The sequence below is a fragment of the Pseudophryne corroboree genome, chromosome 6 (genome assembly GCF_028390025.1).
Source record: "Pseudophryne corroboree isolate aPseCor3 chromosome 6, aPseCor3.hap2, whole genome shotgun sequence".
NCBI classification, from domain to species: Eukaryota; Metazoa; Chordata; class Amphibia; order Anura; family Myobatrachidae; genus Pseudophryne; species Pseudophryne corroboree.
The window spans coordinates 92,621,267-92,636,716 of NC_086449.1; the positions used below are offsets into that span (position 1 = coordinate 92,621,267).

Here is a 15,450-nt window from a genome sequence, read left to right on the forward strand (position 1 = left end):
AGAGGGCATTCCAGAATCGGTTATACCAACCATGTTACGAGCTAGGAAGACAGTTACGGCAGCTCATTATTACAGAATTTGGCGTGCCTATATAGGTTGGTGTGAAGTTCGGAAGTTTCCGACATCATCTTTCAAGTTATCCCGTCTTTTGTTATTTCTACAGACGGGGTTAGATGTAGGACTGCGTTTATCTACATTAAAGGTGCAGGTATCTGCTTTGTCAATTTACTTTCAAAGACGATTGGCTCTATTGCCGTCTGTACTCACCTTTCTGCAAGGTGTCTTCAGAGTACAGCCTCCATTCATTCCACCTACAGCGCCATGGGACTTGAATATGGTTTTAGATTTCTTACAGTCTTCATATTTTGAACCCTTACAACAAGTGGATATTAAGTTTCTCACTTGGAAAACAATTTTTCTCCTAGCCTTAGCTTCGGCAAGGCGTGTTTCAGATTTGGGTGCCTTGTCATGCAAGCCACCGTATTTGGTGTTTCATGATGACAGAGCGGAACTTCGGACGAATCCCGCTTTCTTGCCAAAGGTAGTGTCATCTTTTCACATCAATCAACCAATAGTAGTTCCTGTGTTAACAGAAGATTCTGGAACTTTGGATGTGGTACGCGCACTACGCGTTTATGTATCCCGAACGTCTACAGTTCATAAGATGGATACGTTGTTTGTTCTCTATGATGCTGCCAAGATGGGTTGGCCAGCTTCTAAGCAGACCTTATCCAGATGGATAAAACTGACCATACGTCAGGCTTACCTTCATGCTAGGTTTCAGCCGCCTACATCAGTAACAGCTCATTCCACACGATCTGTGGGAACTTCATGGGCAGCTGGTCGTGGAGCTTCTACGACGCAGCTTTGCCGTGCGGCTACATGGTCATCAGTGCACACGTTTGTGCGCTTTTACAGGTTTGATACGTTTGCGGCATCAGCATCTAGCTTTGGCCGCCTAGTGTTACAGGTGCCAAACAGCTCTCCCGCCCACGGGGGAAGCTTTGGTACGTCCCAAGAGTACTCCAGTGACCCCTAGTGGATGAAAAAGAAAATAGGATTTTGGTACTTACCAGGTAAATCCTTTTCTTTAAATCCATAGGGGGCACTGGACGCCCACCCAGAGCAGTTTTACCTGGTTTGTGGTAAGTTCAGGGGATCTTATGGTAACACATTCTCACCAACTGGTTCAAAGTTTCAAGTTCTATCGGTTATGGTGTCAACTGTTTAGTTGTCAGTAACGTTATGTGTCAACTTTATTGTTGTCCGTTATGTTATATGTAATTCTCCATTGTCAACCTCTCTATAGCTCCTGTTCGGCTCAGTAAAAAACACTGAGGTACTCTGGGATATGGAGGGGAGGAGAGTTCTAAATTTAAATATTCAGTGCCCTGTTCTTGCTAAAGCCGTCCATATCCCAAGAGTACTCCAGTGCCCCCTATGGATTCAAAGAAAAGGATTTACCTGGTAAGTACCAAAATCCTATTTTCTCCAGCCCACCGGCAGTGATGTAACAGAGTGTAGCGATCAGCTGCAGCAGACGGGACCTATGATCAGTACCCCTGATACATGATTCCCTGCATGCTAAGGGGGAGGGGCAATTTCATAGGTATGGCAGTACCACTGGGGAGATCTATTGGCACTGGTGGATAAGTGACCCATAAAGGTTTATTTTCCCTGGTGAGGTGCTTTCATGTGTAGCAACACAAGGCAGGGGAGTTTAGTGTAGTGCCACAGTGGGGTCTGTAGACACTGGTGGATGGTGGTTATGCCACTAGGTAGGTATAATCTTATTGGGATAAGGGGGAATGCCACTGGAGGATCTATTGTCAATTGGGGATTTTACGAACTGTTACAATGGGGGTATATGAACACCGCAGGGGGTTGAGGGGATGCTAGACATCCATAGGCATATTCAATAAAATATTAAAACATTTTTAAATATCTTCTTTACTTAAATATAAAAAGTTCATGAGCCTTTGTTGGGAAAAATAGTTATGTGCAGAACCATCTTAAAGGATCCAGCTGTGTACAGAAAGCCATAGCCAGCACACGAATGTTCCATTGTTACTCCATGTTTCCCTGTCCAGGTCTCAAGGTGCCACAGCTGTCGTAAACGATATGATCCCGTGCCTTATAATAAGATGTGGGGGATTGCGGAGTTCCACTGCCAGGCCTGTGGCCGGATGTTCAAGTAAAGAACTTCTATATTTCCAGTTCATACTACACTGTACTGTATACATAATCTTCCTGTGTCCTTTATTTTTTGTTATCCATTGAATATATTGTAATTTATTCATTTCACAAGCATTCCCTATCTCACGTTCTAACTTCACATTTCTATTGTCATGGCATCAGGGGATTTGCGCAGATGGGGAACGCATGTCCTTGTTACACGTGTAACACTCCCGTCATGCCCTCACGTATACTTCCTCCTCGCCGTTACAATGGTCCACGAAACCGCAACGTCCACAGCTGCTTCGCAGAGGACTGTCACAACCGAAGAGGTAAAAACAAAAAAAGCGGGATGGGGAAGCAGGTGGAGAAGAGGTTAAGTAGGGAAAACTGGTATTATTCCTGAGGTCTTGAAGTTACTTGATAATCTCAGGGACGTTATGACAAAGAGAAGTTGGTAATGGGAGGAAGAAAATAATTTATAGGGTTTAGCAGGGAAAAGAGAGCAAAGAGAAAGAGGTGGTGGGACAGACCTTAGTTAAAGCAGGAAGGTTGACCTCTCTTTTTTTGGCTCCACACAGAACCTTTCATTCCCGGCATGCAATGCGTCCACCCAAAAAGCAGATCCAAAAACCACCATACCAAAGTGTTGTACCCCAGTGCCTTACACGTGAGCTCAGGGTCCACCGTGGCTACCTGCCTGAGTCAGGGCAGCCTGACCCAGTGTGATCTTGATGACCTCATCCTGGACGACATAAAGGAGACAGACGAAGACGAGAGTGATGACGACAGTTAGATTCTCCAAAGGTCCGTATGGATTGTCGACACCTGCTCAGATGTTTGGAGTGAACCACTGGCTATCCAGCACATTTTTGTTGGTTACGTGACTACAGCTGACCTGTCATGAAGGGTAATGCTGATGTAGGAGAATCACGCTTAAAAGCTAAGAGTTACATTAAACAAATGTTTAGTTTTAAAGAAAAGAGCGAGTGCCTTACAGCATCTTGGGTCTACACAGTGACATTGTTGATTCTCCTAATGCCTTGATAACAACTTCTTATATTCCGCCTACCTAGCACTTCTCTAGCAACTTCCATTACTCTATGTCATTTTCCCTTCTGTTCTTTCATTGTTTGATCAAATGCTTCTCGTTGCCCCTTTGAGAGAACAGACAATGTATTTGGCTGCTGCATTATCTCACTATGGGGCAGATGTATTAAGCCTGGAGACAGCATAAGGAAGTGATAAACCAGTGATAAATGCAAGGTGATATAACTGTTAATTTACATATGGGAGTTGATTGGCTAGTGCATTTATCACCTTGCACTTATCACTGGTTTATCACTTCCTTATGCCTTCTCCAGGTTAATAGATCTGCCCTAGTGTTCCATCACCATTCTGCAGCACTTTCCACATGTTGTGGGGGAAAAAAACACTGTATCCACAGTTTTGGAAAATACATTTTTATAGAAAATAAAATAAAATGCTTTGGACCAAATATTTCCCTGTTTCATTCTAGTACAGGCCTGGCCAACCTGTGGCTCTCCAGCTGTTGTAAAACTACAAGTCCCATCATGCTTTGCCACAGTTTTGCTATTAGGGAAGGCTAAAACTGTGGGAGGGCATGCTGGGATGTGTAGTTTCACAACATCTGGAGAGCCACAGGTTGGCCAGGCCTGTTCTAGTATAACATACTATGGGGGAGATTCTATCAAACCTTCTACAGAAGACATAGTTGTTGCTTATGGCAACAAATCATCCTCTAGCTTTGCTTTATCTAGTACAGTCTATAAAATGACAGCTAGAATCTTATAGGTTGTTACAAGTAACACATCTACATCTACTTGTCTTCTTTGGAGTGTTTAATAAATGACCCCCTATACATATGTACCAAACACGTATATACTCTAGAGGTACTGAGGGGAAAATGGAGACACCAGGGGAAATGGGACACCAAGCTTACTGAAATCAATGGTTTCCTAAAAGGAGTGGCTCTTGTATCATCCCGGCATGGTCTGGATCATATACAACCTTTGATTGTTTGTAATTATCATGGTAGCTAATGACTCCACAGCGGGTTCAGTGTGATTTACTGACGGACACAATACCGACGGTGATAATCCCGACAGCCATTGACCTACAGTCAAAATACAGACACGGTCAAAATACCGACATTCATTATGCCGCCTTGTTCAAAATGCCGACATAGTCAGAATACAGGCGTTTTAAATGCCGGCATGAGGTTTTCTGTTTGTGTTTTGTGCCAATGTCGACATAGACATGGACACCGTCTAAGTGTACGGGGTCCCCTCGCATGGCTCGCTACGCTCCCCATGCTTCGGCTATGGTGCCTCGCTGTGCTCGGCACACTATTATATTCCCCCTCCAGGTCCATTGGGATATAAACAAGTGTATTTTGCGGCAAAAATTCCTTAAAAACGCGCGTCGACATGTTGACATGTCGGCATTTCAAATGGTATGGTGTCTATGCAGCCATTTTGAACATGTCGGCATAATAAATGTTGGCATTTTGACCATGTCGGTATTTTGACTGTCGGTCAATGGCTGTCGGGATGATGAACGTCAGTATTGTGTCCGTCGGTAAATCAACTGCTACCCTCCACAGCAACTGTGTTTAATAAGGTGTTGTCACTATGGACCTCCGAGAGCAAAACCTCAGCAAAGACCTACAGTGGCCAGGATGGCATATTCCAGGAATGTGATATCTGCATTAAATTAAATTGAAATCCTGCCAACACTGCAAACCCGTCTGTGTAGCGAGAACGTGTGATGAATCAATGGTTAGGTGAGTATGACACAGTTTGTCCCATAAGTCCATGGACTTCCCTGCCGCCATTTAAAAACCCAATCCAGCATTTATACGATATCCTAGAAGTTGCATGCAGGTGGTAATGGCTGTACTTTTATTAATGGTGGAATTTTTTGGCCAGTACTTTTATATATTAATATAAATAGAAAATAGTTTTAAGCCCCTCTGCTGATATATAGTGTTATGGGTTGAGGGGGCTTGGATCTCATTACAAGCAAGTTCTCCGCTAGTGACATCTTCATTACATGGTGAACCTCTTCATTGGACAGATACTGTACTTTACACCAATGACTAGTTATAATGATCAGTGTACAGGTACTAATTTTCTTTATACAGTGGTGATCGCAGAGTATAAATATGCATTATTATACAGCGGAAGGTGTTCATTAATATCAGATAGTCAACATCATTATAGAACATAGCTAACAGCCTACCGGCAATTGATGGTAAGACATATTGCATCTTGAACATGCTGTAACATTTTGGGCACCAATCCATAAGGATGTCCTAACACTGGTGAAATAGGCCAGAAAAATAAACTAAAATACAAGGCTACCTTATACCAGTGGTTCCCAAACTGGGTGCAGTGGGGCACTGGCAGGGGTGCCAAGGGGCAGTGGCAGTGGTGACAGGGGCTGGTGGTCTGGGAACAAATCAAATTATTAATGGTCAATGTGATATGCAAAGCCAGTGCTGGTGGCTGCCAATCATGGAACGTGACACACACAGCACAACCCTGTCCCCGGGATGCAGTCAATTTACCGACAATCAAATTCCCAACGGTCAAAATCCCGATAGCAATTGACCGACGGTCAAAATCCCGACAAGGTCAAAATCCCGACATGGACAAAAGACCGATATTTAAAATACAGACAAGGTCAAAATACCGACATTTAAAATGTAGACAGACCAAAAAGCTGACACGAGTTTTTCATGATTTTTTCATTGAAACCGACTTGTTCATACTTTACTATTCCAGTGGACCTGGAGGGAGAATATAACAGTGTGCCGAGCGCAGCGAGGCACCGTGCCCGAAGCATGGCGAGCGCAGCGGTACACTTAAATGGTGTCCATGTCTACCTATGATGACATACACACCAAAAAGCAATGAAAAACTCGTGTCAGCTTTTTGACCTGTCGACATTGTAAATGTCGGTATTTTGACCTTGTCGGTATTTTGTCCATGTCGGTATTTTGTCCATGTCGGTATTTTGATCGTCGGTCAATTGCTGTCGGGATTTTGATTGGAGGTATTTCATACTGATCCCCTGTCCCCCACCACCTAACTGGCACTAAGGATGACAGGTAAGCACAATTTACTTCATTTTGTAATTTTTGTAGACTTTCTCAATAAAGTTTTGGCCTATGGATGCCATGAAAGAAAAAAAAGCGTATACTCTAGGGCAGTGGTTCTCAAACTCGGTCCTCAGGACCCCACACGGTTCACGTTTTCCATGTCACCCAGCAGGTGCACTGTGTATCACCAACTGTCACATTTTAAAAATCTACAGGTGACCTGCAAAACATGAACCGTGTGGGGTCCTGAGGACCGAGTTTGAGAACCTGTGCTCTAGGGCCCTGGGAGTAAAATATGCAGTAAAACTATATGGAATGCATTCTCTTACCAACCGAATCAGCAGACTGTAAATGAACTTAAAAAAAAGCAGAACAGAATATACATGACATATGATCTACTCAAACTGCCAATGTGGTGTCTGGAAGAGCGTTAATATTTTAGGCAAGTGTAGAATTTTTCATGTATTTTTATTTCATTATGTTATTTACTTCTTTCGTCTTCTGGATCCACTGAATAGTGACTGAGGAAATAGCTTTCTCCACTTATGGTTGTAGTAAGAGTTGCTACTTGTTGGGCTTTACTAGCATTGAGACCTTCTTGAGAGAGTAGGCACCGCCCCGGAATTCAGCCCAGTATACTCCGTCCTGGTAGCGGCTGCGGTAATGACCACCTCGATACCACACTCCGTTGAGGTTGGAGTGAGCGCACATGTTGTACCACCAGCCACCTTTCTGAAACACGGCGCAGTTACCTTTGGAAAGACAACAGGAAGAAGTGGTTAGAGTGTTTTCTTACCCTGTGAAGGCAAATGTTAGCCAGTGCCAAAATATTAAAATTAAAAATGCATGGGATATCATAAAGCCTTCACAGTCCTCTGTAGTGTCAGGTATTTGTGCCTGGATTTCAGTTCCCTTAAGGCAGGGGTTGGCCAACCAGTCAGAGGCAAAGAACCAGAAAAGATCTGTAGTCAAGGGCAAGAGCGTGCGCAAAAATGGGGGCGTGGCCTAGTTTTCACAAAGCCACACCCCATTTTGTGCGCACACTTTTCGTTATGACATTTGTAGGAGTATGACCTTGTGTCATAACTCCGTTTTTAGTCATGTTGTACAGTGCCAAATACATATAGGGGTGTATGCAATTGCGGTAGAATTCCAGCTTGCGGGGGAGGCTTGCTGGGACTTGTAGTTCTGCTACAAAAAACAATATTTTTTCTTTGTGTCACTTGGCTATCAGCCTCCCATCCGCAGCTCATGGATGGGGGGGGGACAGCCTCGGGCTTCACCCCTGGCCCTTGGGTGGCTGGAGGGGGGGGACCCCTTGATTTAAGGGGTCCCCACTCCTCCAGGGTACCCCGGCCAGGGGTGACTAGTTAGTGATTTAATGCCAGGGCCGCAGGGACCGATATAAAAGTGTCCCCCGGCTGTGGCATTATCTCTCTGACTAGTGGAGATCGGTGCTGGTGTTAAAAATACGGGGGACCCCTACGCTTTTTGTCCCCCGTATTTTTGGCACCAGGACCAGATGCAAATCCCGGTGCTGGTTGTGAAAATACGGGGGATCCCCTGTCATTTCCCCCCCCGTATTTTTACAACCAGGACCGGCTCAAAGAGCCCGAGGCTGGTTATGCTTAGGAGGGGGGACCCCACGCATTTTTTTTCACGATTTTTAACCCATTCCCACCCCTTCCCACTGAAAACCATGCTCTGATATCTCCATATTATTTTAGTCAGTTAAAAAAAAAAATATTCTTTTAAAAAATATATAAATAATACTTGTGTCTCCTAATAGACAAACCAAGTACATAATCCCTTCTAATATAAATAGATATGCTATTAGCAATACAAAAAACAAAAAAAACATGTTTTTAAAATTTTTTATTAGATTCCGCCAGCAAAGTGAGGCAGAATGAAATTGACGAAATTACTGTCGAAAAGCACTGTTGTCTAATCAACATTCTTCAATTGAATATACTTTTGTCGAAAAGCCGCATTTTTACCATTGCAGACATGTCGAATTTGACAACTGTCGAATTTCAAAAAGTGGAATCTGAAACGTCCGTTTTTTTGTCAAAAAGTACTGTATTGTATGGTCAAATTTTTTTTTTGTGTCGAAAATGCCCCGTTTTTCTCTGACGTCCTAAGTGGATGCTGGGACTCCGTAAGGACCATGGGGAATAGCGGCTCCGCAGGAGACTGGGCACAACTAAAGAAAGCTTTAGGACTACCTGGTGTGCACTGGCTCCTCCCTCTATGACCCTCCTCCAGACCTCAGTTAGAATCTTGTGCCCGGCTGAGCTGGATGCACACTAGGGGCTCTCCTGAGCTCCTAGAAAAGAAAGTATAATTTTAGGTTTTTTTATTTTCAGTGAGATCTGCTGGCAACAGACTCACTGCTACGAGGGACTAAGGGGAGAAGAAGCGAACCTACCTGCTTGCAGCTAGCTTGGGCTTCTTAGGCTACTGGACACCATTAGCTCCAGAGGGATCGAACACAGGGCCCGACCTCGATCGTCCAGTCCCGGAGCCGCGCCGCCGTCCCCCTTACAGAGCCAGAAACAAGAAGATGGTCCGGCGGCAGAAGACTTCGGTCTTCAACAAGGTAGCGCACAGCACTGCAGCTGTGCGCCATTGCTCCTCATGCACACCTCACACTCCGGTCACTGATGGGTGCTGGGGGGGGGGGCGCCCTGAAAAGCAATATTAAACACCTTGCTGGCATAAAAATCACATAATATAGTCCTAGAGGCTATATATGTGAAAAATACCCCTGCCAGATATCTATAAAAAAGCGGGAGAAGTCCGCCGGAAAAGGGGCGGAGCTATCTCCCTCAGCACACTGGCACCATTTTTCCCTCACAGCTCCGCTGGAAGGATCGCTCCCAGGCTCTCCCCTGCAGTTTCAAGACTACAAAGGGTAAAAAAGAGAGGGGGGGGGCACTAAATTTAGGCGCAGTAGTATACATATAAGCAGCTATACGGGAAAATCACTCAGTTATAGTGTTAATCCCTGTGTATATATAGCGCTCTGGTGTGTGCTGGCATACTCTCTCTCTGTCTCCCCAAAGGACTTTGTGGGGACCTGTCCTCAGTCAGAGCATTCCCTGTGTGTGTGCGGTGTGTCGGTACGGCTGTGTCGACATGTTTGATGAGGAGGCTTATGTGGAGGCGGAGCAGATGCCGATAAATGTGATGTCACCCCCTGCGGGGCCGACACCTGAGTGGATGGACTTGTGGAAGGAATTACGTGAAAGTGTCAACTCCTTACATAAAAGGTTTGACGACATAGCAGATGTGGGACAGCCGGCTTCTCAGCTCGTGCCTGCCCAGCTGTCTCAGAAGCCATCAGGGGCTCTAAAACGCCCGCTACCTCAGATGGCAGACACAGATGTCGACACGGATACTGAATCCAGTGTCGACGACGATGAGACTACTGTAACTTCCAGTAGGGCCACACGTTACATGATTGAGGCAATGAAAAATGTGTTGCACATTTCTGATGTTACCCCAGGTACCACAAAAAAGGGTATTATGTTTGGGGAGAAAAAACTACCAGTGGTTTTTCCCCCATCTGAGGAATTAAATGAAGTGTGTGAAGAAGCGTGGGCTTCTCCCGATAAGAAACTGGTAATTTCTAAAAGGTTACTAATGACGTACCCTTTCCCGCCAGAGGATAGGTCACGTTGGGAAACATCCCCTAGGGTGGATAAAGCGCTCACACGCCTGTCAAAGAAGGTGGCACTACCGTCTCCGGATACGGCCGCCCTAAAGGAGCCTGCTGATAGAAAGCAGGAGGCTATCCTGAAGTCTGTATATACTCACACAGGTATTATACTGAGATCAGCTATTGCTTCAGCATGGATGTGCAGTGCTGCAGCTGCGTGGTCAGATTCCCTGTCGGAAAATATTGATACCCTAGACAGGGACACTATATTGCTAACCATAGAGCATATTAAAGACGCAGTCTTATACATGAGAGATGCACAGAGGGATATTTGCCGGCTGGCATCTAAAATAAGTGCAATGTCCATTTCTGCCAGGAGAGGATTATGGACTCGGCAGTGGACGGGTGATGCAGATTCTAAAAGGCACATGGAAGTTTTGCCTTATAAGGGTGAGGAGTTGTTTGGGGATGGTCTATCGGACCTCGTTTCCACAGCAACAGCTGGGAAGTCAGCATTTTTACCCCATGTTCCCTCACAGCCAAAGAAAGCACCGTATTATCAGGTACAGTCCTTTCGGCCCCAGAAAGGCAAGCGGGTTAAAGGCGCGTCCTTTCTGCCCAGAGGCAGAGGGGAAAAGCTGCAGCATACAGCCAGTTCCCAGGAGCAAAAGTCCTCCCCCGCTTCCTCCAAGTCCACCGCATGACGCTGGGGCTCCACAGGCGGAGCCAGGTACGGTGGGGGCTCGTCTCAAAAACGTCAGCAATCAGTGGGCTCGCTCACGGGTGGATCCATGGATCCTTCAAGTAGTATCTCAGGGGTACAAGCTGGAATTCGAGACGTCTCCCCCCCGCCGTTTCCTCAAATCTGCCTTGCCAACAACTCCCTCAGGCAGGGAGGCAGTGCTAGAGGCAATTCACAAGCTGTATTCCCAGCAGGTGATAGTCAAGGTGCCCCTCCTTCAACAAGGATGGGGTTACTATTCCACAATGTTTGTGGTACCGAAACCGGACGGTTCGGTGAGACCCATTTTAAATTTGAAATCCTTGAACACATATATAAAAAAATTCAAGTTCAAGATGGAATCGCTCAGGGCGGTTATTTCAAGCCTGGACGAGGGGGATTACATGGTATCACTGGACATCAAGGATGCTTACCTGCATGTCCCCATTTACCATCATCACCAGGAGTACCTCAGATTTGTGGTACAGGATTGTCATTACCAATTCCAGACGTTGCCGTTTGGTCTGTCCACGGCACCGAGGGTATTTACCAAGGTAATGGCCGAAATGATGATACTCCTTCGAAAAAAGGGTGTTTTAATTATCCCGTACTTGGACGATCTCCTGATAAAGGCGAGGTCCAGGGAGCAGTTGTTGGTCGGGTGACAATGCTAAATTCCTTTGTCGTATAAACAACCCTTTATGAAGCTAAGAACACTGTACGCTGTTTGCTTAAGAAATACCGTATGGGTACGCTATCTGCGTAACGATCGCTCAGCCGTAGGCGAGACGCTCAAGCGTCACGTTCGCTCACGGCCCAGTGATCACAGGACACGTTATTGGTTATGTCTAGGGGAATGATTCGCTGTAGCGTAGCCTACGCTCGAGACCACGAGGAGGTCACCAGCGGCGCAGACGCTCACAACGCTATACCTTAATGTTTAAACCTTATACCAATGAAATACACTGAATACCTTAATGTGAGTACAGGGTGTAAGTGCAACCTTGTGTAACCTGACTAACTACAAAGCTGCTTGAGCGTCACCGACGCTCAAGTGAACACTTAACACTATAGAAAATACACAGATACTGGTTTAGGTTCCAAAGCCTATTAACTGTATTATATCTAATATACTTGTAAAAGGGGATAACAGTACAAATGATACACTACAATATAACAAGGACTTCCTAACCACAGAACTAAACAATAAATACAAAAAGACAATACTACACTGACCTACATGCAATACAGTACAATACTATAATACTATGAGAGATATAAGAGAAAAGAGGAGAGAGAGAGAGAGAGAGAGAGAGAGAGAGAGAGAGAGATTTGAGAGAGATTGGCTCACAATAACATTAAAAGACAATATGGTTGCAGCGAAGCTTACACATGTGAGGAACAATCGCTGCGCAGTTAATCAATGCTGAGAATCTTTGTTTAGAAAGTACTTGAGCTTACCTATGCTGCCTCTCCCTATATACACAACACCCAGCTACACAATCGTCCCTACAATGCCGCATGGGGCAGAAGCTAGACTCCATTTTGGGAAAAACTCCAATTGATTCCAAAATGTCCAAGCCTCAAAACAATGCATATGTTCTGATTTTACAATTCCAAACAATCTAAATCACCTTTCACAATTTCAAGCAAACACAGTATCTCTATAACCAGAGCATATGAGTTATCACAAGACCAGACCACCAGGTACTCACAAGTATCAGCCTGCCATTGCTACCAGCACATATTCAAAAGTACTGCATGGTGGTATTTATGATTAACAAGATCCCAGCTACCATCACAGATTCCACAGGGCACCAACACAAACACCCAACAATCATCCCAGCCAAGTTACAATATCCTATTTAAACCAGAAAGCAATATGTCTATATTTCCTTCTATAGCCATGTGATTATATACTTAGCCTTTGGGAAGGAATTCTGTCCTGGGGATGTAGCCGCCATGCTGCTTGATGCTAGCTTAGTTCTGAGTGTCAGTCAGCCCTGTGATCTCCAGTGGGTATATCATACCTGCATTCCAGCTGTGGGGGTGTGTCAACCACAGGAAGTGTGTGTCCCTCCCAGCATGTGAGCCAGCTGCATCAGTGGCCTTGGTTATGTAACACAATGGGTGATGACCAACACATTCCTGTCTAGTGAGAAGCTATTGTTTGGCGAATACAAAACAGAATCCTGTCTGGGTTTTGTTCTATATTCATGATGTCCACTTTCAGTTGAGACAATGACATCTCAGCCCTCATTCTCCTGTATATGTTACGATTCCTGTACAATGTTACGATTCCTGTACTCCAGACTGGAGAAGATCTTATGGCAGAGATCTGAGTACAGGAATGAAATACAGGTTGTGGGAGCTGGAAAGCCTAGTAACCCCTGGCACCCTAACTCCGTTGTCTCGCCCGTGTTATCAGAAATCCCCTGCGAGACTATGGTTGCTTGAGCCCATGGCAGCCGCGTTCGAAGGGCGGATTATGTCTGCCCAACCCCGATGCCCCCGCAGGTCTTAATGGGAGACAAGGGGAAGTCCGAGACAGGGTGATAACAAGGGGCCCTCTGACTAAGCAACCAAGCCAGGGGTTACAAGCTAACTTAACTAAATCAAAAGGTATGTGCGGACTAGCCGCCAGGGAAAAGGACAACCAAAGATCCACTGATCCGACACTCCTATCCGGCACCGCTGGACACCAGAGTGGATCTTTGTGGAAGCGGAATCCTCCGCAAAGCTCCAGAACACAATATAAACAAAATAATAAAAAATAGCGGACAAGCCGCAACACACGGCTGCGCCGCGACTCACGAACACCACCAGATGTTAAAGGTGCTCGATCAGACTCCAGGAACAGCTGGTAACTTCCGAGTACAGGATCACTGAGAACAGGAACAAACGAACAGACCGGGACTGGGAACTCTCTCTGCAGCAGAATCAGGCAAACAGGAAGCTATCACCGGCGTCTGTGAGGAGTCCTGGGAGTGCTTTTAACAGAGAGTCCTAATTAAACAATCCAGAGCAGCTGGCCCACTGCATGATTCCAACTGACAAAATGCAATCAGCAGCCAGGTGAGGCTGAACACATGGAACAAGCTGCAATTACACAGACTAACCAGCGGCAGCAGACAAGAGCATACTAAAACAGAGCAACAGGAAATCCTGGCATGCAAGACAACTAATAAACATAAAATAGGAATGAACCACTACCTGTGGTTCATAACAGTATCCCCTCCTTAAGGGTGAGCTCCGAGCACCCCATGACACCCACGGGGAACATAAACAGAAGTATAACATGAAATACAGAACAAAACTGCAAAACAGGAATGAGCCACAGCCGTGGCTCATAACAGTACCCCCCCCTTGAGGAGGGGTCAAAAGACCCCAAAATTCAGACTATCCAGAACAAGGGATACAAAAAAAAAAAAAAAAAACCTGACACATAGGTCTAACAGACACGAAAACAGAAACAAGCTGCAACCACAGCTTGTAACAGTGCCCTCCCCTTGATGGTGGCCACTGGACACAAGACAAGGGAAAAAAAATTTTTTTTTTTTATCAAGGCAAGAGTCAAAAAATTATTTCTTTTTCTTCTTCTTCTTTTTACAAAGCTCTTTAGGTCTGACCAAGGTAATTCCCCAAACATTGTCTGAACTGATGGTACCACCCAGCAAGGCTGCGTTCAAATCAGAGACAGGTCTCTTACCCTTGGGAGCTGAACTTTCTGGTAAAGTACTATTATTAGAAGAAGTAGTCAGAAAAGCACATCCTGCAGTCACAACAACGGGCTGAGACTCCTGTGCCGAGTTTACAGTATTTTGTGGACTCTCAGCAGACAAGACGGGTGATTTAGAGGAACTTGAACCGATTTCTTTGGAACCATATCTTTTAATAATTGCATCACTGAATGCTGGGGGATCCTGAAGAATGGGATCTTCAGCTTTCATTAGGCTGGTCGCCCACTCAAAAGGCTCTCCTTTAAAAGAATAAATAAGATAGAGCACAATGTTCTCTGGAGTGATGCCCAGAAATGGTCTAGACAACATAATAAAGTAATAGTGTTTGTAAAGCGCCAGAAATTGGGCTAAGTCCCCATCAAAGATTATGGATGTTGAGATATCAGAGTCAGGATCTGTTTCCTTCCCATCTGACTGACTGAAGTGCTTTGCTAGGACCTGGTCACTATTGCCCTTACTTGAGGCTGAGACTCTCTGAACCCCACCCGGGGCAGTGACTTTCTGAACCCCACCCGGGGCAGTGACTTTCTGAACCCCACACGGGGCAGTGACTTTCTGAACCCCACACGGGGCAGTGACTTTCTGAACCCCACACGGGGCAGTGACTTTCTGAACCCCACCCGGGGCAGTGACTTTCTGAACCCCACCCGGGGCAGTGACTTTCTGAACCCCACCCGGGGCAGTGACTTTCTGAACCCCACCCGGGGCAGTGACTTTCTGAACCCCACCCGGGGCAGTGACTTTCTGAACCCCACCCGGGGCAGTGACTTCCTGAACCCCACCCGGGGCAGTGGCCTCCGGGAACCCCGCTGGGGCAGTGGCCTCCGGGAACCCCGCTGGGGCAGTGGCCTCCGGGAACCCCGCTAGGGCAGTGGCCTCCGGGAACCCCGCTGGGGCAGTGGCCTCCGGGAACCCCGCTGGGGTCAGCACCTCGGATTCTTTTACTGGGACCGGGCCGTTGGCCTCCCTGACTGGGATCGGGCCACCGGCCTCCCTCTCTGAGTCGATAATTATCGAAAGTCCTTTC

At 45.9% G+C, this 15,450-nt stretch overlaps 2 protein-coding genes across 4 annotated transcripts in view; one reads left to right on the forward strand and one right to left on the reverse strand.

The window, feature by feature from the left end:
* Positions 1-3,673, forward strand: part of SHFL (shiftless antiviral inhibitor of ribosomal frameshifting) — a 46,657-nt gene extending 42,984 nt beyond the window's left edge. Inside the window, exons 7-9 of the mRNA XM_063931489.1 lie at positions 2,091-2,194; positions 2,359-2,507; positions 2,757-3,673. Of these exons, the coding sequence (XP_063787559.1) occupies positions 2,091-2,194; positions 2,359-2,507; positions 2,757-2,971 (468 nt within the window). The 3' untranslated portion in view covers positions 2,972-3,673. The remainder of the gene's footprint in view (positions 1-2,090; positions 2,195-2,358; positions 2,508-2,756) is intronic.
* Positions 3,674-6,185: 2,512 nt separating this feature from the next.
* The window catches only part of ANGPTL6 (angiopoietin like 6), an 88,623-nt gene continuing 79,358 nt past the window's right edge, over positions 6,186-15,450 (reverse strand). For all 3 annotated transcript variants that reach the window (XM_063931492.1, XM_063931490.1, XM_063931491.1), the window contains one exon: positions 6,186-7,053. In XM_063931492.1, coding sequence (XP_063787562.1) covers positions 6,866-7,053 — 188 coding nt within the window. In that variant the 3' untranslated portion in view covers positions 6,186-6,865. The remainder of the gene's footprint in view (positions 7,054-15,450) is intronic.